We start from the raw sequence: 26,580 nt of genomic DNA, 5'->3' as shown, positions 1-26,580 counted from the left end.
TGAACGGTGCCAAGTAAGAGCAACATGTACACTTCCTTTGATAGTATTTGCTTTTATTGACTGTCTTTTTGTATGTACCCGACGAATGCTTTTATTTTAGAACTAACGTTAGCCAAGTGGGGGCTCCATGATTGCTAAATCTAACGAGAGGTAAAATTGCCATTAAGGAAGGAAAGCATAGTATGCTTTGCGCCTGTGCTTCGCAGTATGCCTTGGGTAACCCAGTATGCCTTTCGAAACACCTCGTGATTGGTAGATGAAAAGCTACCAGGAACGCCTAATGGGCGTTCTTGTGTCATGACGGAAACGCCCAAGCCTCCTTGTCGTGGTTCAAGTTCTTGAGGGAGTCAAAGCCAAAGTTCCCTCCCCCCAATTCATTCTCAACCTTGGCTGAGATAACCCCCAATACGAGTCTCGTTGTAGAAATACCAGAGACGAGAGTCCGACGTGTTATGCGCCATCACACCAACAGCAGAACGGTTATCCAAATAACAAGGAAGTGTACAACACTTGCGTTACAGTCCTGGAGCTCTATATCTTAATAATATCATATAATACATAGATATCTATATCATATAACATATTGTGTGCGCGTCCAGACGATATTATGAATCACAAACGACTTTGTCGGGTTCTGCGACGTCTCTGGTTCTTCCACTTTCACATCAACCTGAAGTCGACTGAACCGCGCGCTGCCTGCTGCCGGCTGCCCGCTGCCGGGCGATGGTGCCTCGCGGCAACCGGCGGCATGTCGCAGTTCATGTACTTCAGCGAGTCAAACCAAAGTTCCTTTCCCCCAATTCCTTCTCAACCATGGCTCAGATAACCCCCACGACAGTCTCGTTGTGGAAATACAAGACACGTCAAAGAACCGACAAGAAACACTTGCGTTACAGTGTGTGTATTCATTCACACACACACACACACACACACATGTGGCGCTCGCACGGTCGAGTCTCATTGGCGGGCCAACGTCTCTGGGCGGGCCAGGCAGAGTAAGGGGAGGAGCTGAGATTCCTGATGACGTCATGAATACAGACATTCCAAATCAGCGCGCTTGAGCCTCCGTTTTTTCAAAGGCGAGCAGAACAGCTAGTGCTAGTTTTACACCAAACGCAAGTTTTAGCCACTGGGGGACCATAGGCAGGCTAGGGGAACTCATATTTGTGTTAGAACACCTCACAAAGTGAGATTTTCATGTCATGGGACCTTTAAGGTCTTAGTTTTTGATTAAATGGTACATTATATAATTGCACATCAACAAAAATTTAAGCTAATAGAAACTTTCTGTACCCTGGCTATCTTAAATTGAATGCTATTCCTTTGGGTTCATGCATTCTACATTTGAATTACTAGCATCTCCATACATTAAGTCTTGGACAAATTGCCATGACAATGCATAAAAACAAACACGCATCTCAAGTTTGTAAAATTTATCAAAAACTGCTTGTACCAAGGCAACATGGTTATAGACAGTGAATCCATCTTAAATATCTTAAAACACATACATTATGTAAACAATATTGATAAAGAAAATGTATATACACAACATACATTTAAATCAGAAATGCATGTAAAATATGCCATTCTGGATCTGCTTCTAATCCAATTAAATTATCACGGGAACAGATTTTAAACAATTTAATTACTCAATTATGTGCAGAGTTACATTTGTAGATCCAAACCATTTCTTGAATTGTAAGAAATACGTTTGTGCCAGCAAATTATTAATCAAATGATTATTCATACAGTAAGGACAAAGTGGTAAAGGTCGGTCAGTATTTAAACTAAAATGATATGATTTATATTAGAATTTACAAAAATCAACCATACACTCAAATTTGTATAATCATTCTTTCATTAAACAAATAAGCTAATTTATTCTAAAAACACTGGCTATTTGACCTATTTCCTTCTTGAATAGCTGTAATAATAAATACCAAGTTGGCTTGAAGGCAATAATCCATTCATGAAGTCAATGAAGTTGTTTGGCAAGGATCAAATAAATATTTAGTGTCAGAATGCGTAAGAAACTGAACAAACGCAAGTGAAAAGTAAGGAAATGTTTGACATTTACACAACAAACAATGATGAATCACTAGGCTAATTTTGGCATTTACTTTTCAAAATATTGACTAGTTTGGGTTGAAATGAACTGAAGCTGACCAGAGAATACCAACAACAGTCATGGAGGAGTCTCAACACACACACACACACATGGTGTAGCAACCCCTATGACAACCAATGTACTGTTCCTCACCAAGAAGATGTCCCACAAGCAGCTCATCTCCTCGGCAGTGGCCTCCACTCACAAACCATCACCTTGATGGTGGCGGCGGACTGTAGTCGCAGCTGAAACAGGATTGTATTCCTGGGACGCGAGTGTGGGGGTTCTATCTATAGTCGAGTATTCTGTAAGAGGTTCTCTATATATTTCTATTGCTGATTAAAGCTCCTTTTAGTCAACGCAAATGTTTTTCAAGTTTACATCTCATTACTCAGTACTCATTCCTGCCACTTGAAAACAAGGGCAGGCAAATCAGTCTTTTCAGATATTCAGTGCTCAGGGAAGTTGACGCTTATCATATCATATAGAGGTTTGTATAACCAGGCAGTCTATACTCCATCATCCATCCATGTATAGCTTCTTACTCCTGTTTGGTGCTGCGGCGATCCCAGCCGACATCTCATTGGTGACTGAGCCCAGGCGCTGGTCCATGTGCTACCTTGCCATCCTTTACTATATCAGTTCTAATATATACTGATTATTTGTGTACATATGTACTCTGGCACATTTACAGTACTATGTAAACTACTTTGGAGGTAGTTACTCAAGATAAACATCTGATGTAGAATCAGTCATCCCTTTGAAAAGGGGCCAGCAGCTGTATTGAGGAGATAATGTCTAGCAATGGCTCACATCATAGGTTTGAGCAACTTACACAGCAACCTAGATGCTGACAGCAGAAAGTCAGGATTTGAAAGTGTTTTTGTCATAAACCAAACAGACATAGGCAGTCGTAGACATCCAATACTTTTATCCATCGTCATGGTTGAGTTCAATGATTAAACCAGTAGAAAATAAGCCTTCTATTAACGTATAGTAATAAGTATCATGACTTCTATAGAGCTGAATTGAATTCAAACATATCTCAACTTGAATTGATTGTTATTTGGTTCTCTCGGTCTACGATGCACAATCCTTTGTTGCCTTTGCCCGAGTGACTGAAAGTGAAAAATTTGGCCCTTGTAAAAATAAAGAAAACAGACGCTACAAACAATGAAGCAATACATGACGCAGACGTGACTGCATTTGTTATAACTTATTATATATTTTGTAGAAGAATTAGATCGACAGGGTTCAACCTTTCCATGCTTCGTTGATTTCTAGCAGCACATACAGCAGACTGAGATTACAGGGATGTGGACCACCTGACATCTGATTGGAAGATACACACTGGAGGGCGGGTTCTTAGGCACCTGATGCTCAATACGATTGGAGGAGTGTCAAGAGATGTCCCGTCTTCACGTAGGATTGGAGGAGCAGCGCTGCAGGAGGAGGGCGTGGCAGGTGTCGCAGACTCTGACTGGTTTAGGGGAGGCGGGCAGTGGAAGCTCGTTGTCCGAGCAGCTGTTGCAGAATATCTCTCCGCAGTTTCTACAGTGATGCTGGTGGGACACAGACAGAAGTATTGATTTATTTAAAAAACTTGATTTGTTTTGATTTGTCCTTTTTTAATTGAAAGACTTTTTTGAACCAAATGAAGCATGAACGATATAAAGTCATGTTATTTCACAAAACATCCTCTGGAAAGTATCAGTTTCGAACCACTGCAGACACAAGGCTTTTAAAAAATGTCCAACCATTCACCATAGTGACCAAAGAATAGGAAAAAGTAATAGTCACTACAACACCCATAGTGTACTTAATGTGCAAAAAAAGGATGCAAGTATGGCTGTAGTATCTTTATGACATGGATCCTATATAGAATATTGCCCAAACCATTCATATCTAGTCTATCTAGCTCTGAGAATCTTCATTGAACAGACCTTCCTTCTGGAGATGGAGAATTCTTTCTCACACAGCTTACAGTGGCTTGCATCCTTGTCCTTCAGCCACACCTGTCCCCCCTGAAAAAAACACTGCACATTACTGTTGCACACAAAGCTAACATTTCCAGTGCATTCAGTGCCTGCTAATAAATGCATCCGATATTTCTCTGGTTCTCTTTGACCTAATATACCTGAAGGGCTTTGTTGGCGTCTTTGATGTCTTCAATCTTCAGCTTGGACCTGAAGAATAGGAGACCGCCATTAGGAATAGACACACTCTAGTAGGCCAAGGTGTGTGTGTGTTTGTGTGTGCGTGCTGCGCTTACTCGCTCAGTTTAGAGCCCAGCTCCTCCAGAGCTTGTTCCTGGTCTTCACAGATGCTCTTCAGCTGAACGTTCTCATCATGGAGACGATGAAACTCCTAAATGAAGACCCCCCCACGCACACGCACACACACACACACACACACACTTGAGTGTTGGTCTCAGCCTCCTCTAGTGTGGCCAGACTCCATATTCAAGTTCAAAGGCAGGTATTTTATTGTCAGATGCTCACGAGTCGCAGTGGTCACTGAAACGATTAGGTCAAGTCACCAGCCACTACCTATTCACGGAATATTATAAATAAAAAAAGATAGATGACGCTACCAAAATAAATAAATATCTACATTTATATCTAAAGATAAATATACTGGAAGGCAATAAGTATATCAGGCTATTTGTATAATAACAAAAATAAACTTAATCCAATTATATACAAAATCCAATAACGTTCAGATCCAAATCAAAGTTATACGGAATTTAGAGCTAGAACATTAATGATAAACTGATTTGTTAACATGGTTATGAAGTGACGAGTGAACGTCAGAATGTCCCAGACTGCGGAGGCACATACCTGCTTCAGACCGCCGATCTGCAGGGCCTGAGCGCTGAGCTGTGACACGCTGTCCCTCTCCCTCTCCAGATCGTTCTGTAATGTCTGCCGCCACTCCTTCTCGATCTTTAAGTCTGTCTCCAGCTGTTGGCTGCATATGACAGCAAAGAGCAATCCCGTGAACTTACGGTGTCGTCAACATGTCAGTGTTACAGAAATCGCAGACTGGGGATGCGACTCATCAGTGTTCTCCCGTCGCTTTATGCTGACTTTGGCTTTGGGTTCACGGCCTGCCTCTTGCACAACTGGAGCAGTAAAGCCGTGGGGGAAATTGCTGTCACTGCATTGTGCTCAAGGCCAGTTTGTTGCATAACTCACAGAATGTGGTGCCAAAAAACAAAATGGAGGTAGCTGGAGAACTGGTTTGGTACCACCCTGAATTGTGTTGTGGCATGCATGTATGCATGCATGCATGCACGCACGTGTGGACGTGCACGTGTGTGTGTGGGTGTGTGTGTGTGTGTGTGTCCATTTTTTTTGGTGAACTCAAGATGCCGTTTTCCTTTGTCTCGCTTACAGTTGTCGTTCTCGCTGTTGGATCTGCCGCTGCATGCTGTCTGCCTTGTTAGCGAAGTCCGTCTTGAACCTCCGGGCGCCCTCCTCCGCCGACAGTCGGTGTCTCTCTGCCTCCTGTAATCTGCACCATTATAACCAGGGATAAACTCAGGGCCATGGAGAGAAACACTGGGGCTGGGGGGGAGGGTACGGGCGGGGACGGGGGTGGGGGTTTGTGTGTGTGCGTGTGTGGGGAGGGACAAATTAAAAGTGGGATGGATGGATGGATGGATGTGAAGGTCGGGAGCGATCTGAAGGTTACAGGTCACAGCGAAATGGCAGTGACCCACGGCGGTCAATAGCAAGCGATGGATCGAGAGGGAAAGTGAGAGAAAGCCACAGTGGTTTTCATTTGCACCCCTCTAGTCACACAAACCCCATGCACAGACATAAGGGAGTACGGGGAGGGTTAAGAGAGGACTAGTGAGGGCAGGGTAGGGGGGGTGGAGGGAAGAAGTCTTTAGAAGTGGAGGGGGGGATCAAGGAAGGAGAGCAGAAGAAGGAGGGGAGAGAGGAGTTCTACAAGACCACACCTGGAGTTAAGATAAGTACAGGAAACAGCATTACCAGTTTAGTGGTATGGAAGCATGCAATCAAATACGTTGCTCTGAATGTCTTTTCATAATTTAGTACTCTTAATTTATTGATCTGCTGTCAATAACTATGTTTCGCAATATTAAAAAAGAAAAAAAAAGCAGAATCCAAGTTAAAGTTTCCATTCTTTTGTAGGGCTCATTTAAATTAAATTAATAATCTCTATAATAATATAACAATAATAATAACAGCTATATTTTTAAACCTTTTCGTGGTTATTATTACTGGATGGCAGTTTCTACCTGATGGAAACAATATTCCAAAGAGGGACTCAGCGATCCACTTCAGATTAAATTATTCTCAACATTCTCACCCCGACTGGTGATAAAAAGCACCAAGTCTAACTGAATTTTTCCGACATCTATGTTTATTAGTCACAGTGTAAAACACATTGTCTGCATTTGAAATGGTTAAACTGGTATCATGTTCAGATAGGGTTGGAATAACTTTTTACAGTACAAGAAAAGTAGAGTTAGAATAGGTATAAAAGTAACTTCCTATGAGTCAAGAAAACACAATGAAAACATTCAGGGTGACTCGACATGAACGTAAACTACATTGCTTACATTCCATTAAGATATGAAAAAAAATGAAATCTATATTCTTCCAGACATACAAGACAAAATAGCCAGAATCAAAGAACGGACCATTATTCGATAGAGCCAGGATCACATGAACGTCCGCTACACTGTTTTACAAATCCAAGAAACACCTTCTCTAAACTCTACCATACACAAGGAGGATGAAGCAGTAGTGAGCTTGGGTGTGTTGCTCATTGTACAACTTTGGACTACATATTGCATGTCAAATAACCTGTCCATGCATCTCTGAGGTCAACTATTCATCTTCTTTCTACCTTCGAGATTTTAATCAGCTGGCAGTTTTTGCCGAACTTAAGTTGTATTCCCACGGTGCCTTCACGGTTTATACAACACTATAATGATCACAATGATGTTACCCCCCTGTCTTCTCGATTTGTTAAGCAGTATTGTTCAGACAAAAACCGCGATGGATAGGCTCTGAACCTAGACTGAACAGTAAGGAAGTCCATTATATTCATTCTAACTCACGGGACCAATAATAAAAAAAAAACAATACTTCAGTCTTCAATTAAAGCTAGAATCTTCTGCAGATATACCCCTCATTGGTTTTGCTTAAATAGCCTACCGAATATAATTATAGTATAATGCTTAGCATGTGTATTGGTGCTTGTATTTATGTACATGTACATTCAAATAAACATGTGTGAGTGAATTAACAAAAGGTTATCATTAATTAATTATTTATACAGGTTTAAGAAGGTTATTTCTGATCAACTGAAAAGAGTCACCAACAATGCTAACTGAACTCTGCTATATGAGCAGCAGTCCAGTCTTCATATTTCAGAGGAAATTATCTTCCAGATCCTGAAAAAGAAACCGCTAATCGTGATGTCATTTTAACACGACACAACATGACACGATCTGAAGATCCGTTGTCCCTTGAACTAACGTGATCATTCCTGCTGATGCCATTTGTCTTCTTTACAAAAACCCAAACAAACCACCCGATACAAGTCTCACCCTAAAGTATACTGAATGTTGAGTCGAACACACAGTCTGGGTTAACCAGTTTAGCATAAGAGTGAAATCGTGGGACTGTATTACGAGTATTCATTAACGCCTGGATGTCGTGTTCAGAAGGAGATGTCCTTAACCAGCTTGTATTGATGCTCTGTGTCATTGGAGGCACACTTAACAAATGACATGGCTAATGTTCTCGTTTGACTCAGTAAGTCCTTATCACTGTAACACAGACAAACACCACACAGACACACAGACACAGACACGCACACACACACACACACACACACACACACACAATGGGGTGACCGCATATGCATACAAAACAAATCAATGGATCAAATGAAAACAAAGTTAAAACAGATGATATAAAATGGATGGATGGATGGCCGTATGGAAAAGGAGGGAAAAAGGAAGAAGGAAGGAAGGAAGGAAGGAAAGGAGGGAGGGAGGAAGAAAGGAAGGATGTCAATACATCAGTGTTCTAGAGCTTATTCACACACAGAGAAAATGGCTCGCTCCTCACTATCATACCACGTGACGAAGTATTGATATAGAATTAGATTTCAATCCCATTGATGATGTGCACATTTAAACCAAAGCCTGGCAAACACTCCTGGTTGGTATTGACCAGGTCTTCACAGGGGATCTGTAGGCCAGGAGAGCATAGAGCTTGCTTCTCCTAAACTAGACGTATGTGAGAATAATATAAATCCCATTGATGGAGTCTTTCAGGAACAAAAATGTCAGTGAACTCCGTAGACTTCAGCTGCTTGGTCCCGGCTAAGCCCGAACTTTGATTTTAAACCCTGGTCTAGAGTCAACAGTTGAGACAGCGTCTAACCTGTGCTGTACAACAAAGCACACCTCTCGAACCAATCACAAAAAGCATGGAACTCACTTAAACCAATGGGAGAAAAGAGAGGGGGGGAATGGACCATGTTGACTGGGACATGACAAAGCTAGGTGTTCAAGGCAATCAACCAATCAGCAAACAGCTAGCCCTATTGGTGCCTAATGCTATAGCAACACAGAATGCCCTAGATCCTCAAAAAATAAAACCTTGACACCTAAATTATCAGATGCTATGTTTACCGATTTATTAAAAGTAATTTATTATGTTTTACATGTGTGAATATATATTTATATACAGGCTACATTTGTTGTCATTGGTTTGGACTGTTTGGAAAAATCCTGTCAGTGTTATATAGTGTCAATCATTCCCTATTTCGGTTTGAGGCCGCCCAACACAGCTGGTCTGCTCTTACCTTTGCTCCAGCTGCTTCATGGTGGCAGAGATCTGATTGGTCTTCTCCTCCAGTCTATGAATCATGTCGTTCTTCTGCTGCATCCCGTCATCGGAGGTCTGGACAACCATAGTCAACATTCAATAGTTGTGGGGCTGAACGATTAATCGAATTCAAACCGACATCTTGATGTAATAGAACACGAGTTGCATTGCTTTTTTTTCGGATTTATTTTTCTATTAGAATTCAATAGTTAAATAAAGTTGTTGTATAAATTCATCCATCAATTCATCTCAACACATAGGAATGGCCTAAAGGAAAGAGCAGTTTATATGTTGACTGCTACATACATAATTATTTATTGCTTGTTTAGTGAATAATACAGAACGTAAGGAACTTTAAAAAGAAAAATCGCATACTAGATTGCAATCGCAATATTGGTCGAAATAATCCCAATTCGATTATTTCCCCAAATCGTTCCGCCTTAAATAGTTGTTACGGGTCGTATGCATGGAAGCGTTTGTCATCATCAGGGATTCAGCGACGGGTAAGATGTAGCTACCTGCATCTTTTGGTACATCTCTACATTGATAGTCTTGACCTCATCCAGCTGGTGTCTCAACCCGATGAGAGTATCCTGTGGACACAGAGGCAGCCGCTTGACCGGTTGCACCGAACACAAAGCCTTGTGTCCACAGCGCTCGCCGCTAATGATTCACCCTGGTTCAATATGTGCTGGCACGCTTGTGCTGTTGTGACAGAGGGACGGAGTTCGCCTTCACAAGCTGTAGCATGCGGTCCCTGTGTCTTGTTTACTTTCTCTATCTAGATTTCTGCATTCAAATCTTGGTTTTACTTTTGCATACAGAAATGTAGAAAATAAAACAATTATACATCACACTTCCTGAGTGTGACAGGAACATTTCAGGATTTAGAAGCCAAAGCCACAAATACAAAACAATGACAATTTTGATTCATCGATTGCACCGACAAGATATAATCTGGGATAATTCTGTGATGTTTAATGAAGTGTGAGAGGAAGAGCCAATGCAGGGTACCACCAAACACCCAGTGTTTGGTCTCCTGCCTAAACACGCAGCAAAGGAACCAAGTCTCACCTGTTTCTCGTGGATGTCCTTCTCAAGAAGTTTCATAGCCAGTTCCATTTCCTGTTTCATGGACACCTGCACCACCAGCTCGTTCTCCACATCCTGAACACGGACAACCGGATTATTTTCATTAAAACACTGACACACATTAACACAGCCAGACCGGACATCATTCCCCCCCCCACCCATGATCCTTGACCCCTCCCACCTGTCTGAGCTGGCACTCCTCCTTCAGTTGTCTCTGGGCTTCGTTGTACATCTCGTCCAGACCCTGGCGGGACTGTTTGTATGTGTCCCTTTCCACGGTCACATCGCCCTGCGTCAGCTGCACAGACACCACGCCTTTAGAATCAAGTCCTTCCCAATAGTGTGTGTGTGTGTGTGTGTGTGTGTGTGTGTGTGTGTGTGTGTGTGTGTGTGTGTGTGTGTGTGTGTGTGTGTGTGTGTGTGTGTGTGTGTGTGTGTGTGTGTGTGTGTGTGTGTGTGTGTGTGTATGTGTGTGTCACAGTGGTAACAGTTACAGTCTTGATACCTCTAAATGTTGTTTTGCTTTTAGTAAAATGAGGCTGTTTTCACTTCTTAGCTGTTGATTTTCCTCCTGTAGTTTGATGATGTTGTTCTTGGCTATCGCCAACTGAAAGCAAATACATAATACATAAACACATTTAACAATCACATGCTATGAATGGACTAAAGCAAACATTGTTCATGGTTCGAGCCTACCTCCTCTATGAGCTTAGTGTTCGACTTCTCCAGATTGTCCACCCTGCCCTGAAGACCATTGACTGTGGAGCTGAACAAATCACAAACACACACACTGATTATTTCTACATATTCTCCTCCTTAGACACGCTGGGACAGTCAACCAGATATCCATCATAAAAGAGTCTGCATCGCTTTAATCGGAACCACGCTCATATCCACTATCTACGGCTGAATAATATGTATGGGAACTCTGAGAGAACAGCTCATATTATTATCAGCTGGCAATATCGTATTTATGGTATTGTATAATTCAAACTGTCAAATTGTGTCGTACAATAATTGAACAATTACAGGCCCCACACTACAAGACAAAGTAAACATAGACTTCCTTATTGAATATTAAATATGAACTAGATGATTGATGGTGAAATCCACATTTAAGACTATAGGGTGTAAGTAAATCCTACTTAAGTTGTCTGTTCAACTCCTCCACATAGTTCTTCTGATCCAAGATGGAGGCTATCTGACTGTTCCTGTTGACATGGAAACAGAGATGAAAATAGAATTCTGCAAACGGACGTACCCAATTTGATTAGAGATGATGAGAGAGCGAAATGGACGGAAAGCAATTCTACCTCTCTTCGCTCCTGTAGTCATCAATGTCATTCTTCAGGTACATGGAGAAGTCTATCACCCCGACCTGCAAGGAGACAAAAAACATTCATGAATACGTATCCATGAGAAATAAAACATACATACTTAAAAGAGAAAAAACTTTTTGAAGAGGGGTAAATCGGGGCTTGTTTAAGTAGCCCAAGTTCCCCGATGGCAAGAGAAAGGAACATATACAGACTTAATAGGATCTCCTTGAAATCATAACATCACATATCTGTGTGAGAGTGAATGCGTGTAATGTGCGTGTGTATTTGAATGGGTATGCATGTGTGTGTGTGTGTACGTGTATGCATATGTGTGCCTATGCGTGTGTTAACCTGGGAATCCAGATCCTCTCCCTTCACACAGAGGTTGGCGTCGATGACGTTCAGTCCCACGAGCAGGCCCACGATGACGGCTCCCTCCTCCTCCAACAACACAGCAGAGCTCTCGTAGAAGTCACTGTGGAAGGTAGAGACACAGTAACACGCCCACGGGTCGTCAAATGTTGACTCAAAGTGATGGTAAGAGAACGGTCATTCGACACTCGTTGTTTTGATTAAAGGCCCATTTTTTAGCAAGACGAGGACGAACGGCATGAAGCACCAACTGAGGTCAGGTCTCCTGGTGTGTGTGTGTGTGTGTGTGTGTGTGTGTGTGTGTGTGTGTGTGTGTGTGTGTGTGTGTGTGTGTGTGTGTGTGTGTGTGTGTGTGTGTGTGTGTGTGTGTGTGTGTGTGTGTGTGTGTGTGTGTGTGTGTGTGTGTGTGTGTGTGTGTGTACCTCAGCAGGTCTTTCCTGGTAATCAGGAGTCTTAAGTAGTCCGCTAGTCTCTTCTGCATGAGCGCCAGGCGCAGCCAGGCGCGCGCTCTGCCTAATGGGGTCCTACACACACACACACACACACACACACACACACACACACACACACACACACACACACACACACACACACACACACACACACACACACACACACACACACACACACACACACACACACACACAAGCAGGTCATTATACAGATCCCACTTCCGTGTTCCTTCTCATTTCCCTGAGGGGAGTTTTTCCTCACCGCTCTGGGAGCTTTGGGTGTTGAGACTGTAACTGTGATTATAGAAATGAAGTTTACTTGATGAATAGACGAGTAGGTCCTGAATTCCCTTTGTAGCTGTGGGGACTGGAACAGGTCTGTTGCCACGCCTTAACAGTTTAAGGTGATTTAACGATATCTAAATGACTGCCCCTCCCGCGTCTAAAGGTCACACCGTAAGCTGCTTTACTTAAATTACTGCTACTTCTACTTCTAGTTCAACTACTGGTGCTACTACTTTTTTACAATGCAGTCATTTAGCAGACACTTTAAATCCAAAGCAATACATCCAGGAATGTTTTTATCCAACAACAATTGCATCCTAGATAAATGGTGTCTATCTTGCCCGGCAGCTATTCCTGTATCCTAGTGAAGCATCGAATCAGGTTTACATGTGTCATCTGTTCCATCAACTGAACCTACTGACTCAGCACTTCATGGGGGAAACGTCTGTACCAGTCTCTGACTGTTGTTCCCCTTTCTAAGGTGTAGGCCAAAAATTCAGACCATGAAGTCTAACGTGCTGCTAAAGACCAGACTACGGTGAAGGTCCCTGTAGGAGAGAACCGATAGCAGCAGATACCTCTTACTGCGACCACAAGCCACGGCACTCACTGGTGTGATGGGGAAAAACAAGCGGTTTGCCTTAGTAAATGAAAGTGTGGGAAGTAAAACTAGCTTTAAGTACATTTCGTTGTGGGTAAGACAGAGAGAGACTTAAGACCCTTTCAGAAAGTGTTAATAGACACCCAAACATGTAGTATTGATATAGTCTCGCGACTCTCGCCCTTCATCTTGGATGTGCTGTAAACAAACTTTTGATTTGTTTACAGCACACTTTTTGCCTCCTGCCTCCGGCACACAGCACCCAGACGCCAACGCTTGCCTTCACCAAACGGAGCATTCCCAGCGTGTGAAAATGTTCATAAAACTCCGGACAGGTAGAGGAGGGAGAGGAACAATGAGAAAGAGGTTGAGGGAAAGCAGAAGCAAGACACTATCGCTTCCCCCCCTGCCAGGTAAATTCAGCTCACTGGTAACTAACCATATGTGCCAGTTTCACAACTCCCTCCCCACGGTAGCGCTCGTTGGCTGGTGGTGCGTATGCATGGATGTACAATGCATGTTTTTATGTAAACATGTATGTTAATGAAAATATTATCAAAATTATCGCAACCTGGCCTACACGTTGTATTCTCGAGATATGATGAAGAGACATTATTAGATGACAGACCCCAACAGATGTCACACCATGAATCAAATCTTTTTTCACACGATATGATTCGTTTTACCGGATCTTCCAGGCCTGATAATAATAATAATAATAATAATAGATTGTTTAGATCCCTTTTCTTGAAGTCGCTTTACAAAAAGGATTACATTCAGAGACACTCAAACAAAATGCAAATAGACAACAATAGACAACACACTAAGAGAGAGGGTGGAAGATGATGGCTGTGTGTTCAAACTACATCCAAACGCACGCGTGCCCGTCGGCGTGCGTTCTTACTTGAGACCGGGGAGGTCCCGTACGGAGGCGGAGATCTCAGCTGCCTCAGGACACAGCTTCTCCACCAGCTCCAGTGGACCCCACAGAGACTTGTTGAAACCCAGGAATGACTTCTTCACTGCAGGGAGGGAGGGAGAGAGAGAGAGAGAGAGAGAGAGATAAGGGGAGGGAGAGAGATAAGGGGAGGGAGGGAGAGAGAGATAAGGGGAGAGATAAGGGGAGAGAGAGAGAGAGAGAGAGAGAGAGAGAGAGAGAGAGAGAGAGAGAGAGAGAGAGAGAGAGAGAGAGAGAGAGAGAGAGAGAGAGAGAGAGAGAGACTCAAAATCTGGAACTGATGTTGTCGCATAGAAGACACACACAAGGAACAATAGCACATGCGACGTGTCTGCATTCTGGGTTATCGGCCAGAAAGGGCTTTCCACCTAACCCTTAACTTAACCAAGTAATGGTAATGCCAAAACCTAACCAGGTAGCTGTGTTTCCTTAACCTAATCAAATAGGTTTGTTACCTAAAAGGAAAGTATATTAAGTGACCCAAGTCTAAAGATAATACAGGACACGACTCCCGGTCTCCTGGGTGAACGTCGGATGTTTAACCCATTCAGCCACCACAAACCTTCTTCCTGCATGTACTTTATACCTGTCACACTTTACACGATGTTTACACCTCAACATCGTTCTGAAAGGCAGAACGATGTCTGTCAGAAAGCGCGGCGAGGGCCAACTTCTCCCGTGCGCTCCACCACGACCACCCGCCAGCCCTTTGACCCCGTACCTCGGAGGCCGTGTTTGAGGCAGTGCTCCATGACGACGAAGAACTGCTGCAGCGGCGGGTAGTCCGAGTCCAGCGTCCTCCCGAAGCTCAGCGCCGACTCGATGAGCCCCTTGATGCTGAGCTTGGCCATGTTCAGCAGGTTGGCCCGCTCCATGGCCATGGGGTCCCGAAGGGCTGCCGGGGGGGGGCAGAACCACACGGGGGTGGGGGTCAGACAGCGAGGTAGTAGTAGCATGATGCTGCCGGATGTATCGCTTCTCCAACAACACTCTCCATCCAAACATAGGATAGAGTGCAGCTTGATTTTACTATTTTACACTGTTTTCAATTCGTTTCACATTTGTAATGTGAAATTACACTTGGTAAATGGACTGCATTTATATAGCGCTTTTATCCAAAGCGCTTAACAATATTGCCTGACATTCACCCATTCACACACCGACGGCGGAGTCAACCATGAAGGCCGACGTCCAGCTCGTCAGTGGGAAGTTAGGGTTAGGTGCCTTGCTCAGGCTTGTAGTGTGAAATGACTTGTAAGGACATTTTATTTCATTTCAGATTTTGTGAGCCAGTTATGGGCCTACACGCTGGTCACGTTTTCCCATATTCTCATTGCCTGAAGTAAGATATGCGCACACTCGAATGTACTCGCCTACTGTTCAAGCAACTCTTCCTACAATACATCTACAGTGGGCCGTGGAGTAATATACAATAGCCCAAATCCTCTTTTGCTGCACGTTGGCCAGTATACATGCTTTTAAGCACCGTCAGACACGGATCTACCCCAGAAATCCAGAGTTCTCGCGAGAGCACAATTTGTGTTTGCTCAGCGAGTCACTCTGGGAACGAGCAATATACTCACTCCCCGATTCCCCTGGAACAGAACATTAACCAATAACATCGGTGTATCTGAATAGGCGGGCCGAAAGCGTTGCTGTTTTACCGCCGGATACGGCAAGAGTCTTATCTATTGGTTAGCTCCGCTGGTCTGGATACGTCACCCCTTGTATTCTTTTGATTTGTCGTAGTGTGATATTTTCAATTGCATGCTTGGTGCCGCCCCTCGAGTTGGGCCACTTTCATTACTCGTTGCCAGACCCAACAGCTTGCTAGTTGTGGGTCTGGATTTCCAGGCTAACACAGATGTGTGTTAGCCTGGAATTCAGACCTGCCAATGAATTCAACAATTCATTGGCAGTTTGAGAACCACTTTTGTCATTGTTTTGTTGAGAATGAAAAATAAAGTAAGAAAGAGAGACCGCCGTATGGTGACACCCTCAACTTGGCAAGAAGGCAGCAGCGTGTAACAGTTTGTCATCAACTCTAGAGAGGGATGACTGGACAACTATGGTGGAGGCTACATGGCGATTGCCAAACAGACCACACAAATGTATCCTGATTACATCATGTCTTTCTTCGTTGCCGTCTTACGAGACACCGGTCCATGTATCAGAATATGAAAGCAATGCCAATCTTTTGTTTGGACACATGTCATTCCTCCTGGTTATAGAGTTCTGAAGTTCATTGATCAAATAGCCCATGTCCTAGTCCAAGTTCATCAGAATCAAATGGGCAGAAGACTAGGGCAGTAAACATTAAGATGACTGTTGTGTTCCTTTTATACTCGTGCCTACTAGTCCTCTCCCATGTGAGGATTTACAGCAACACAGAGCACTGTGGCCGCCACACCGTACACAAGACATGTAGATCCGTTGCCTAGCAACACTGTGCATCACCTGTGCCCGATGGGGGCAGTGATTAATGACCAACCGCAGCAGTTTGACTAAAAAGCATACAGACAAATTACTCAGTGGTTACCTGGAGATGGCATTAGGCTATATAGGTCAATGTTCAGGGGGAATCTTGTGTCCATAATTTGACAACACAGTCAGGGATTTCATTGACAACTTTTAGAAAATATTAGTTTTCTTAGAAAACCAATACTGCTTAATGAAGTAGCTAGATTAGGACAAGTAGTTAGGTCGAGTAGCTTAGGCGTACAATCTTTAAAAGTTAGCGGTAACGATTTATTGACACTATATTTTTACCCAGGAAAACTTAAATGAAATATGAAATATATTTTTTATATATTTATTGTAAGAACTCTACAAGTTTTGATTATGTCTTTGATTAAAACATATGAAGAAATTGAGTAGTTGTGTTTTGCCTATGTCCCATTGATAATGTAGGGTAACATTCAAACTAGGCTTTTGAGACACTGTAAAAACACCTGCCAAATGACATCATGATCACCGCAACATTAGACATGCAAATTATCCCATTGATGAATAAAGATGCATCATAGGCAATTAATGACATGCCTATGATATAATGATGTATTGGGGTCAATGGTTAAAAGTTAGTAGAGTACATTAAGGAAAATCTAAGCTATTGCCTACATTTCATAGTTAGTGTTTGATGATGTCCTGTTTCTTGTCGTTTTTTAGAGAGTCAAATTTTTGCTTGAACAGACATTATAGGGGCCACTGTTGTGTCCTGTGTCTTCATCAAAAAGCACATGATGCTGTTTACAATCTTATCAATGGAGTCTTGTGACACAGTCAATAGGGTAGAAGAGTGCTTAAGATGAGCTCAATGGCATCCATCAGAAACCAATGTTCTGCAGACATCACCAGGCCCTGCTGTTTGTAACATTGATGCAGAAGGACATGGTGCATTAAATGACATAGTGCATGGGGTCACTAAATGAGAGGATGGCTGAAATTGTGTCATCTATGAGTCCTGGGAATAGTTCGATTTAAAATATTGTAATTGTGGTGGCTAATCAAGGCAAGGCAAAGACGCCATTGGTTGAGTTGTAGACGTAAACCCATCTCTTACACTTGAATACAGCGAATATATTTCGGGATGAGCGATGTTGATATATACTTATGTAACAATCCCTGGTTTTATTGTCCATTTAAACTGTTATTGTACGTCAGACAAGAGATGAATCGGTCCAGAAGAGGATGTAACGAGTGGCAACCCCTTTTCTATTCAACTGAACCGAATTAAAAAAGGTCCAAGCTCTTATGCGAAGCATCCTTCCTGCACCACAGCTGTCACTGGAACTCACCTTTGGGGGTCCACTCCTCGGGCAGGGACGTCCTGTGGTCTGACACCTTGGGCAGGACATGTATGCTCCCAGAAAACGTCTCGGATGCTTTCCTGGCCAAGGCAAATATAGGAACCTGCCATCGGCCGTCTCCCCCTGTCCGCACGGTGCTACCGCTGCCACTAGCTTTATTATCTCCGGCGAGGTTTGCTTTCTCATCCTGCAATCGCAAAATCCCAAATGCCTTTTCCTTGTTGTTATCCGCCTCGGCGAAAGCCAAGTCGTGCTCTGCGGACGATGCCATCGCTCACCCTACACAATGAATAACGCTAATGGACACAGCAGGAAGATGCGAGGTGGATGGAGCGGGCTAACCAACATAAGCTAACATCCATGGACCGTTCACCAGGCGAGCAGTAAGGATCAAAAGAATCTCGGGATGTCTCTCGTCAAAACAATGAAGGATCTGGTGCATAGATCCCACCCCCGCACGCACAAGAAATGTAAACACTATGATCCGGTTGACATGATGTATGCTAGCGACACGTCCATAATAGCTGGTAGTCCAAAGAGCACTTGCCATTCATGTCAGGGCTGTACAGTAGTGTTTACTAGGATATTGCTAGCGGATAGTGAACGCCGAGTGTTCCGCTGCACCCATTGGAGGGCCGTGGCCAAAGCTCACGAGACACACAAAAACACTACGTAATGGTTGTGTGGCTGAGAACAGAGCACTACAGCGCCCCCTACTGTATAAAGCGAGATGGAGGCCTTAAACTGGTTAGTCTCTGCACGGAGTACATTCGTGTTTATTGCAAACATTATCTACAACTGTAAAAACTGTATATTTATTACCATAAATTATAGTTTACATTGAATCCAACTTAATTTTTATGTGTCTATGTATTAGTGTATTGTTGAAGTATTAACTTACTCACTTACCTTGCAATGCATAGTTAAAACGTTTGGAATATAATAAAAAATGAAAGGCAACTAAAACATTTTCAAGGAATTCTATTGATGAAGGACAGACGACATTGAATGAGTCATACAACCAACAGATGAAACACATCAGCGAGAGAGAGAGAGTGTGTGAGAGGGGAGGGGGTGAGAGCAGGGGCGAGACAGGCTTGGCAGTAGATAGAGAGACAGATAGATGACCTAATATATGTCCAGGGGAGACATGGCTGAAGGAGATGACTTACCCTGGCTGTAGGCCAGTCGCTCCATGCTCTCACTGTGGGTGATGCCCCACCGGTGGAGACTCTGAGGGGAGTACATGGCGCTGGGGAGAGAACCCCACCCTCGGAGAGACTATTGGTGTAGCGGTGTAGTATCTTCAGGTCTCTCTGTTGTCACACAGACCACTCAATGGCTCCTCAGAGCTCACTGAAGACGGAGGTCTGGGCTGAGGTGGATTCTCTGCCTGGTTGGGCTGTGATCCAGTCTGATCGTGGGTTTGCTTTGGTCTCAGCTCACTAGAATCAGCTCATGAGGGGTGGAGGAGGCGAGCTTCCCCTGGTTCTGAGAAGGAAGGTCCGCTCTCCTGTACGCACCGTCCTTTTCAGAAAACACTGTAACGGGAAAACAATCGCATAGTGGAGCAGAATGAGTCACAGAGGACTGAAGCATGTTTGCATGTGAAGAATAACTATGAATACCTTGAAATGAGCAGGTTAGATGATGATCAATTAATTGTTATCATTTTTCCTTCAACAATATATCAAATATTCACCTGAAATCAGACAAGGAAAGTAGAAAGCGGTTGGTCAAGAGCACTCTCAGAAGTGACACGTGGCCTTTTCGTCTTTACTTCTCTCTTCTTGTTCTCTCTCTTCCTGCCGTCCATTTGCCAATGCTTCTCCCTCGCTCGCCGGTTTAATGTTTCTCAGTAATCACTTAAGGCTGACCACGAGTCATATGATTGGTTTATAGCCGCCAAGTGCATTTCCTGGGTGTTGGTATGTATGGAAGTATAGTCCCTGGCTACTGTTTAACAGAGAGCAAATGAGAGAGGGAGAGAGAGAGAGAGAGAGAGAGAGAGAGAGAGAGAGAGAGAGAGAGAGAGAGAGGGGGGGGGGGGGGAGAGAGAGAGAGAGAGAGAGAGAGAGAGAGAGAGAGAGAGAGAGAGAGAGAGAGAGAGAGAGAGAGAGAGAGAGAGAGAGAGAGAGTACATTCTTTATTTTTCCCCCTACCTGTTTCTCTGTCAATGGCTGTCTTACTACCTCTCTCCCTTTGAAGCTCACCCATTAACATCACTCTCAGAATGTGAAACATAATTCTTCTTCTTTAATGTGGATATCTGTGTGGATTATATCTCCCAGAGTTGTTATTACATTGTGTCTATCTGCTAAATCCTGGCTGTGGTGTATCTCCATCGTCAATATTTATTTGGATATTTACATTTTAACATTGGCTCATCAGCATTATGTGAAATGGGAAAACATTATTCAGTGTTATTGATGTTGTTTATGATGGGTGAAAAGGTTTGGCCGTCTAGGGAAAATCTGTTTTTCTGTCTATGTGCTGCATAAACATAATATACATACATATTATATGAGAGGACAACACTGTAAACACTGTAGATTGACATATAACTATAAACTACCCCTGGAACACGCCCTTGCTTGTCAGGCAGCTGAACCAACCAACCGGCACTCTGCAACCGATGTTATTCCACCAATCAGGGTGTGGTACTGCTTTAAAGTGGAATATGCCTCTCTGCGGTAACTGAACGGGGGAGGGATAGGCTGACATATCCTGATAGAATATATGATTCATAATAGATTCATAACCATCTTCGTCATTAATAAATCAGTGGTGCATGATGCACGATATGAATAAAATGCTGGTGAATGTAATGTACATGTGCATGCAAGAATCGAACAACCTCATCCAAGTACAATAGTAAGGAAAACAGTTATTTCTCTCTTTGCAGTACACTGCTGTTGTTTATGCCTTTGGTTGTCTTTCATGCACATATTTATCATGAACACAAATAAACAAAGACATACGTCACATGTAGTCTGCGTGTTGGTCTCACCTCCGACAGTAGAGTGCCCTGTGGTCCCACCAGGTTGTCTGTGATCAGCTGTCCAATGGGAAGTGTTTTCCTCTGCGATGACCCAGTGGAAACAGACTGGGCTGGGTCCACTTCCTCCTATAGACTCCTCTCTATGACCCCTTCGGCCCCGGCGGTCTGGTCTCTCTCTCCGTCCAGCGGTAGCACTTGGTCAGCAGTGAATCAACTTGTAATTCCACAGCAGATTCCCATGTGGAGTAAGTAGCTACAGAACCCGCTCACAATCGTCCCTCACTTCATCCGACTGCCTCTTTGCATCTTATCCTGTAAAGCTCACTTATCCGTCGCTGGCTATTTTATCAGTCTACCCCTCTCATATCCAACGTGACAACATTGGCTTCTACTGTCTTCTGTCAAGTTGGTGAGGCAGCCGGTGCAAGCTACTGCTGTCCAGTGTGAGATGGGCGGCTGGTCGGTTCAGCCCTCTCTCAGATGAGCTACAGTGACATCGCCGGCTGGAATCCCTACCCTCACCCCATGCAGCGCCCATAGAGAGAGAGCGAGGGAGGGAGAGAGAGAGAGAGAGAGGGGGGGGAGAGAGAGAGAGAGAGAGAGAGAGAGAGAGAGAGAGAGAGAGAGAGAGAGAGAGAGAGAGAGAGAGAGAGAGAGAGAGAGAGGGGGGGGGAGGGAGAGAGAGAGAGAGAGAGAGAGAGAGAGAGAGAGAGAGAGAGAGAGAGAGAGAGAGAGGAGGGGGGGAGAGTGATACGGAGAGAGAGAGAGGGAGAGAGGGGGGAGAGACAGACAGAGCGAGGGGGAGGGGTCTAGCAGTCCTGACACAGCAGAGGAGAGGAGAATGGGTGGTTTGTGGGGAGACGGGAGACGGGGCGATGGTATATTTCATGTAGCAAATAGAAGGCGGAGCCTATTCTGTTATGTAGGGGAAGTTAGGAGGGAGCATGAATAGGAGAATGATGAGAAAGGCTGCAAAATAAGTAGGATGATATAATAATACAAATGATGATAATAAAGGATGTGTCCCACTCATTATGAATGAATGAGACTCAGGTGGGAGGAGCCATGAGCCGTGTCCCCACAAACATCAGCATGTGAATGAATATTCACGTTAAAGAAACAGTACATCTCTGAATGGAGGAAAGATCCTATTGATCCTCAAAGGGTTCAGGAATCAATGGGAAGCCATGTGGGTTCTTAAGGTATTTCAATAAAAAAGAGAGAGAGAGTGATAGCTCCTGTAAGCCTTCTGTTTATAGGAGATACTGGCTTTTTTATAGAATTCCACTTTTGAATTATTCAATATTGAGTGTTTAATGAGTCTAATATTTGATATGCACATATTTTTTATATTTTGATCTCCCCATTTTTCACCTGCTTCGGCAATGTTAAAGTGTGTTTCTCATGCCAATAAAGCTTTTTTAAATTGAATTTAATTGAGAGAAATAGCAAGTCTTGACATCAACAGGCCACATGGTGGCTCACTGGGTCAACATTCAGCGTAGAATTTGCATATGTTGTATATTATTAAATGCTTTATTTTTTTTCATCATCTTTAAATGCAGACATTATTATGCAAGCAAGCACGACATGGAGAATTGTGCTCAAATAGTATTTAATTTGTTAACTTTTATTTTACTTTTTGAATTTAATTGAGAGAAATAGCAACTCTTGACATCAACAGTCCACAAGGTGTCACTAGGACGGCCTTTTGACAAAAGGGCATTGTCAAAACCTTGAATTTGGCTCTTATAATGTTATGAATGTCCATAAATAATGTTATGACTGTCCATAAAGTTGACCAGAGACCACAGGTAGTGCCAATTCATCCAACAGAACAACAATACACAGCCTTGTGATTCCATGACAGATGTAAACAAATGTAAACAGAAAACACTTTCGAGGTAAAAGCAAATGCTCACAGTGTTCACTGGGTCAACATTCAACGTAGAATTTGCATATGTTGTATATTATTAAATGCATTATTTTTTTTCATCATCTTTAAATGCAGACATTATTATGCAAGCAAGCACGACATGGAGAATTGTGCTCAAATAGTATTTAATTTGTTAACTTTTATTTTACGCTAGATGGCGCTTTAACTCCATATTTTTTTGCAGTCTCGGCTATACCTTCACCTTTTATTTGACCATATGAGGTAAATGGAGTCCAATTAAAAGTTTGTGTGTGTGTGTGTGTGTGTGTGTGTGTGTGTGTGTGTGTGTGTGTGTGTGTGTGTGTGTGTGTGTGTGTGTGTGTGTGTGTGTGTGTGTGTGTGTGTGTGTGTGTGTGTGTGTGTGTGTGTGTGTGTGTGATTGCGAAATTCTGGTAAACTAGGCAGAATCACAAGTTCTATAATTCATGTTTTATTCCCTCCCTACCAAATGTGCTCATTGGTAAACGCACATGTGATCATGCAGGGCAAGATGATCACATGAAAAAAAAAAAAAAAAAGGAAGCATCTTTTCAGAGCCAAAATTGTTACTCCTATCTACCACTAGTAGGCGAAGGAGTACATTAAAGCCTCATCCATTAAATTCTCTGTCTTTGATCTTTAATCGTCGTTTATCCCATTGATAAAGGAAAAAATATCGTCTAGGGGATGCTGATCACATTTAGAAACAAAAATGCTACTCAGCACACCAAAAGTCTTTCTCTACTAGTCTGCTGTAGCGCTCTGCTCTAAACGCTATACACTCCATCCACCACTAGTGGGCGATGGTTTACATGGCAGCAGCTCAGTAAAACAACAGTAGACCAACAGAACGTTACTTCGCAGCAAATTATTCAAATGTTATAGACAATAGGATTCCATCGTCACTCTTTGGAAAGACTACCTACTTAATAACATCCATGACATATAATCCACAGAGGAAGAAGAATATATGTTATTCTTTTCAGTTAACTGTTGCCTAAGAGGGCAATGACTGTGTCTTCCCACTATTATTATCCATAATATAATTGGGCTACGATAATCATAATTATCAGGCTCTCAGACGTCATTTATAAGTGGGCTCAGATATCTACTAACTGTATACAAGGCATGTAATTCCTAGCATGCTGAATAAGGGCTGCCTATGTTGGTCTCTGAGCCCTTAATGTAGTATTTCAGAAAAGGTTGAATAAATAAATACACAAGAAGTAGCGCACAGGCTTCTGACCAGGTTCATAATTTGTGATCAACTACTAATTCAGATATGTCAGATATGATGTCCACCACAAGCAGAGTAACTTGGGGTTTTACCAAAGGTGATTGGCCTTGGAGCTTCTCGTCTGCCCTCTCCACTGTGTCTGCCGAATCCGATTCCTGACCCACACGTCCAGTCCCAAAACATGCAGGGTGAGAGTGTGACAGGAGTTATCTCTGGGGGGGAGGGGGGGAGCCAGACACCGGGAGATACACAGGCTATAAGCGGCCTCAGCGGTCAGATAGCGGACGATAACCACGGCCTCATGCATGTTAGGCGAGTGGTAACACACAGGGCTTCCTGGGCGCAAGTTGTCTAGACAACTTCAGTGCCTGGAGGCCAGCAGGTCTTTTCACGGGGGAACACCCCAGACCACAGCGATGGTTACAGGCACAGCTAGAAAAGAGACGGAGAAGTTGCACCCCCATAAAATAATCCCAACGGGCTGGGTTGTCCCGGCAACCCGAATGTTGTGTCAAGCGACCGGATGACACCCCGATAATCTACAGAAGTAAAAGATCTGCCATGGAGGGTAGACAATTTCCAACCGCACCATGCTGTGCGTGTGTGTGTGTGTGTGTGTGTGTGTGTGTGTGTGTGTGTGTGTGTGTGTGTGTGTGTGTGTGTGTGTGTGTGTGTGTGTGTGTGTGTGTGTGTGTGTGTGTGTGTGTGTGCGTGTGTGTCTGCAGATGTGTGGGCGTGCGTGCCCCTGTGTGCGTGTGCTCGGGCAACGCTGCCCTTTCCCAGACGAGTGCTACGTGTCACCTCAGTGGGGGGTTTGACACCTGGGGGGAGGGGGGAAGAGAGGGGAGGAGGGGGAGGCAGTGAGAGGTGTGGGATGTGTGGGGGGGCTGGAGGGGCTGAGAGGGGGATCGGAGGTGAGAAGGCTGGGATTCACACCTCACTGGCATTAGGACAAGATCTTGTAAATGACCTCCTACTATTTATACCTGCCCACACACACACACACACACACACAACTACAAATGCACACACACACACACACACACGCACACACACACACACACACACACACACACACACACACACACACACACACACACACACACACACACACACACACACACACACACACACACACACACACACTAATATGCCTATAAACAGACGCATAAAAACACACAAACAAACTCAAGCGAACAAACACACACACACACAGCAACACACACACACACAAGAGGATACACACAAACAAACTCAAGCGAACAAACACACACACACACACAGCAACACACACACACACAAGAGGATACACACAAACACACACACACACACACACACACACACACACACCCCAAAGTGGGACAGGAGCAGTCTAATTAGAGTGTATGAGATGCAAATGCTAACTGCGTCTTAAGGGAATTAGCATGTGTGTTCTAAATGTAGGGGAGTCAATATTATAGACACACACACACACACACACACACACACACACACACACACACACACACACACACACACACACACACACACACACACACACACACACGCACACACTCGCTCACAGACACCAATCACATCCTGTTCTTTTAAAACAGTTACATGTTAGAAATACAAGGATGTTTAATATGAAGCTTTTACACTGAAGCCTGCACTTTTAACTTGAAGCATTTGAAAGGACAAGCGTTTGCAGTACAAAGCCCATGTTTCCACGGCTCAATCAACTCTGGTTGGTTCTTGTCTCAATAAGGGGGTTCTGTGGAGAACCATGATGGGGAGAATCGCAATGTCAGCGTCACGCTGAGGAGACTTGAAGCACCTCTTTAAAAAAAGCAAGTGAAGCAGTGGATATCAAATACAATAACAGTCATGATACTGATTCACCCTGTTGATCCCCACATCAAAGTGAAAGTAGAGAATAAGGAAAATAAAAAAACACACTCAGATTACAGAATATAAAATGTGAAATATGCATACTGACAAAAAACGAAAATGAAAAAACAGTAGGCTACCTAGCAAATATAGTTTCATTTGTTTACCCTGAACCTATGTTAAAGCTACCTCTGGTACTTTCTCTCAAGATTCAGGATTCTCCCTCTCCCCCACCCTCTCTCCCTCTCTCTCTCTCCGGGTGTGTGTATTTGTGTATTTGACAGTATCGTGCTAAAGGGAAGCGTCTGTGCTTATCAAAGAGCTGGCTGAGGTGACACGACCATGCTGAGAAGGCTCCTGTTCTGTAACCTCCAACACTCCCTGCAAAGAAAGACACACAAGTACGCTAAACAGCTCCTAAAGTACAGTAACGAGAGGGCACTCAAGGTGAAGGACCCTGTCCCTCCCCCTCCCTCGCCCGTCCTTCCCCAACAAGTGTGTGAAGTGTAAATAAGTTGAAAAGATGGGAGGCAAGCCGTTACAGATGGGAGGCTGGGTAAATGCCCGCAGACACCATGGGAAGGATCAATTTCCGGTTTTATTGGATCGAAGTTGCCAACAATTCCTTCATTGAGAATTTCACGAAATGATTATTTGTTAGGTCCATCGACAAGGCTTGGTC

General features: G+C 43.6%; 1 protein-coding gene across 4 annotated transcripts; it reads right to left on the bottom strand.

Moving 5' to 3' along the window:
• Positions 1-932: 932 nt before the first annotated feature.
• On the bottom strand, positions 933-21,258 carry rufy2 (RUN and FYVE domain containing 2). Of its 4 annotated transcripts, none has more exons than XM_056607057.1 (20): positions 20,887-21,258; positions 19,049-19,417; positions 14,789-14,962; positions 14,014-14,131; positions 12,194-12,295; positions 11,751-11,874; positions 11,394-11,458; positions 11,226-11,291; positions 10,777-10,846; positions 10,586-10,687; positions 10,262-10,378; positions 10,063-10,155; positions 9,507-9,581; positions 8,966-9,063; positions 5,504-5,623; positions 4,948-5,077; positions 4,380-4,474; positions 4,245-4,293; positions 4,051-4,131; positions 933-3,669 (listed from the first exon to the last, which is right to left on the bottom strand). In XM_056607057.1, exons 2-20 carry the CDS (start codon positions 19,122-19,124, stop codon positions 3,526-3,528), a joined length of 1,899 nt encoding a protein of 632 aa, XP_056463032.1. In that variant the 5' UTR covers positions 19,125-19,417; positions 20,887-21,258; the 3' UTR covers positions 933-3,525. The 4 variants fall into 4 exon arrangements, with proteins under 4 accessions (XP_056463032.1, XP_056463033.1, XP_056463031.1 ...); XM_056607058.1 differs by lacking the exon at positions 20,887-21,258 and adding an exon at positions 19,579-19,758; XM_056607056.1 differs by lacking the exons at positions 19,049-19,417; positions 20,887-21,258 and adding an exon at positions 17,865-18,584.
• Positions 21,259-26,580: the final 5,322 nt, after the last annotated feature.

This window comes from Gadus chalcogrammus, chromosome 14 (assembly GCF_026213295.1).
Source record: "Gadus chalcogrammus isolate NIFS_2021 chromosome 14, NIFS_Gcha_1.0, whole genome shotgun sequence".
Classification (NCBI taxonomy): Eukaryota; Metazoa; Chordata; class Actinopteri; order Gadiformes; family Gadidae; genus Gadus; species Gadus chalcogrammus.
This window is presented reverse-complemented; position numbering and strand designations above follow the sequence as displayed.

Bases quoted from the DNA above. Each gene is read 5' to 3' on its own strand.
- rufy2 (XM_056607056.1), bottom strand. From the start codon at position 18,147: ATGGCATCGTCCGCAGAGCACGACTTGGCTTTCGCCGAGGCGGATAAC. The intron at 11,459-11,750 runs GTTAACACACGC...GTCTCCTTGCAG, and splicing joins GAGAGGATCTGGATTCCCAG to GTCGGGGTGATAGACTTCTC. The intron at 10,688-10,776 runs GTAGGCTCGAAC...ATTTGCTTTCAG, and splicing joins ACACTAAGCTCATAGAGGAG to TTGGCGATAGCCAAGAACAA.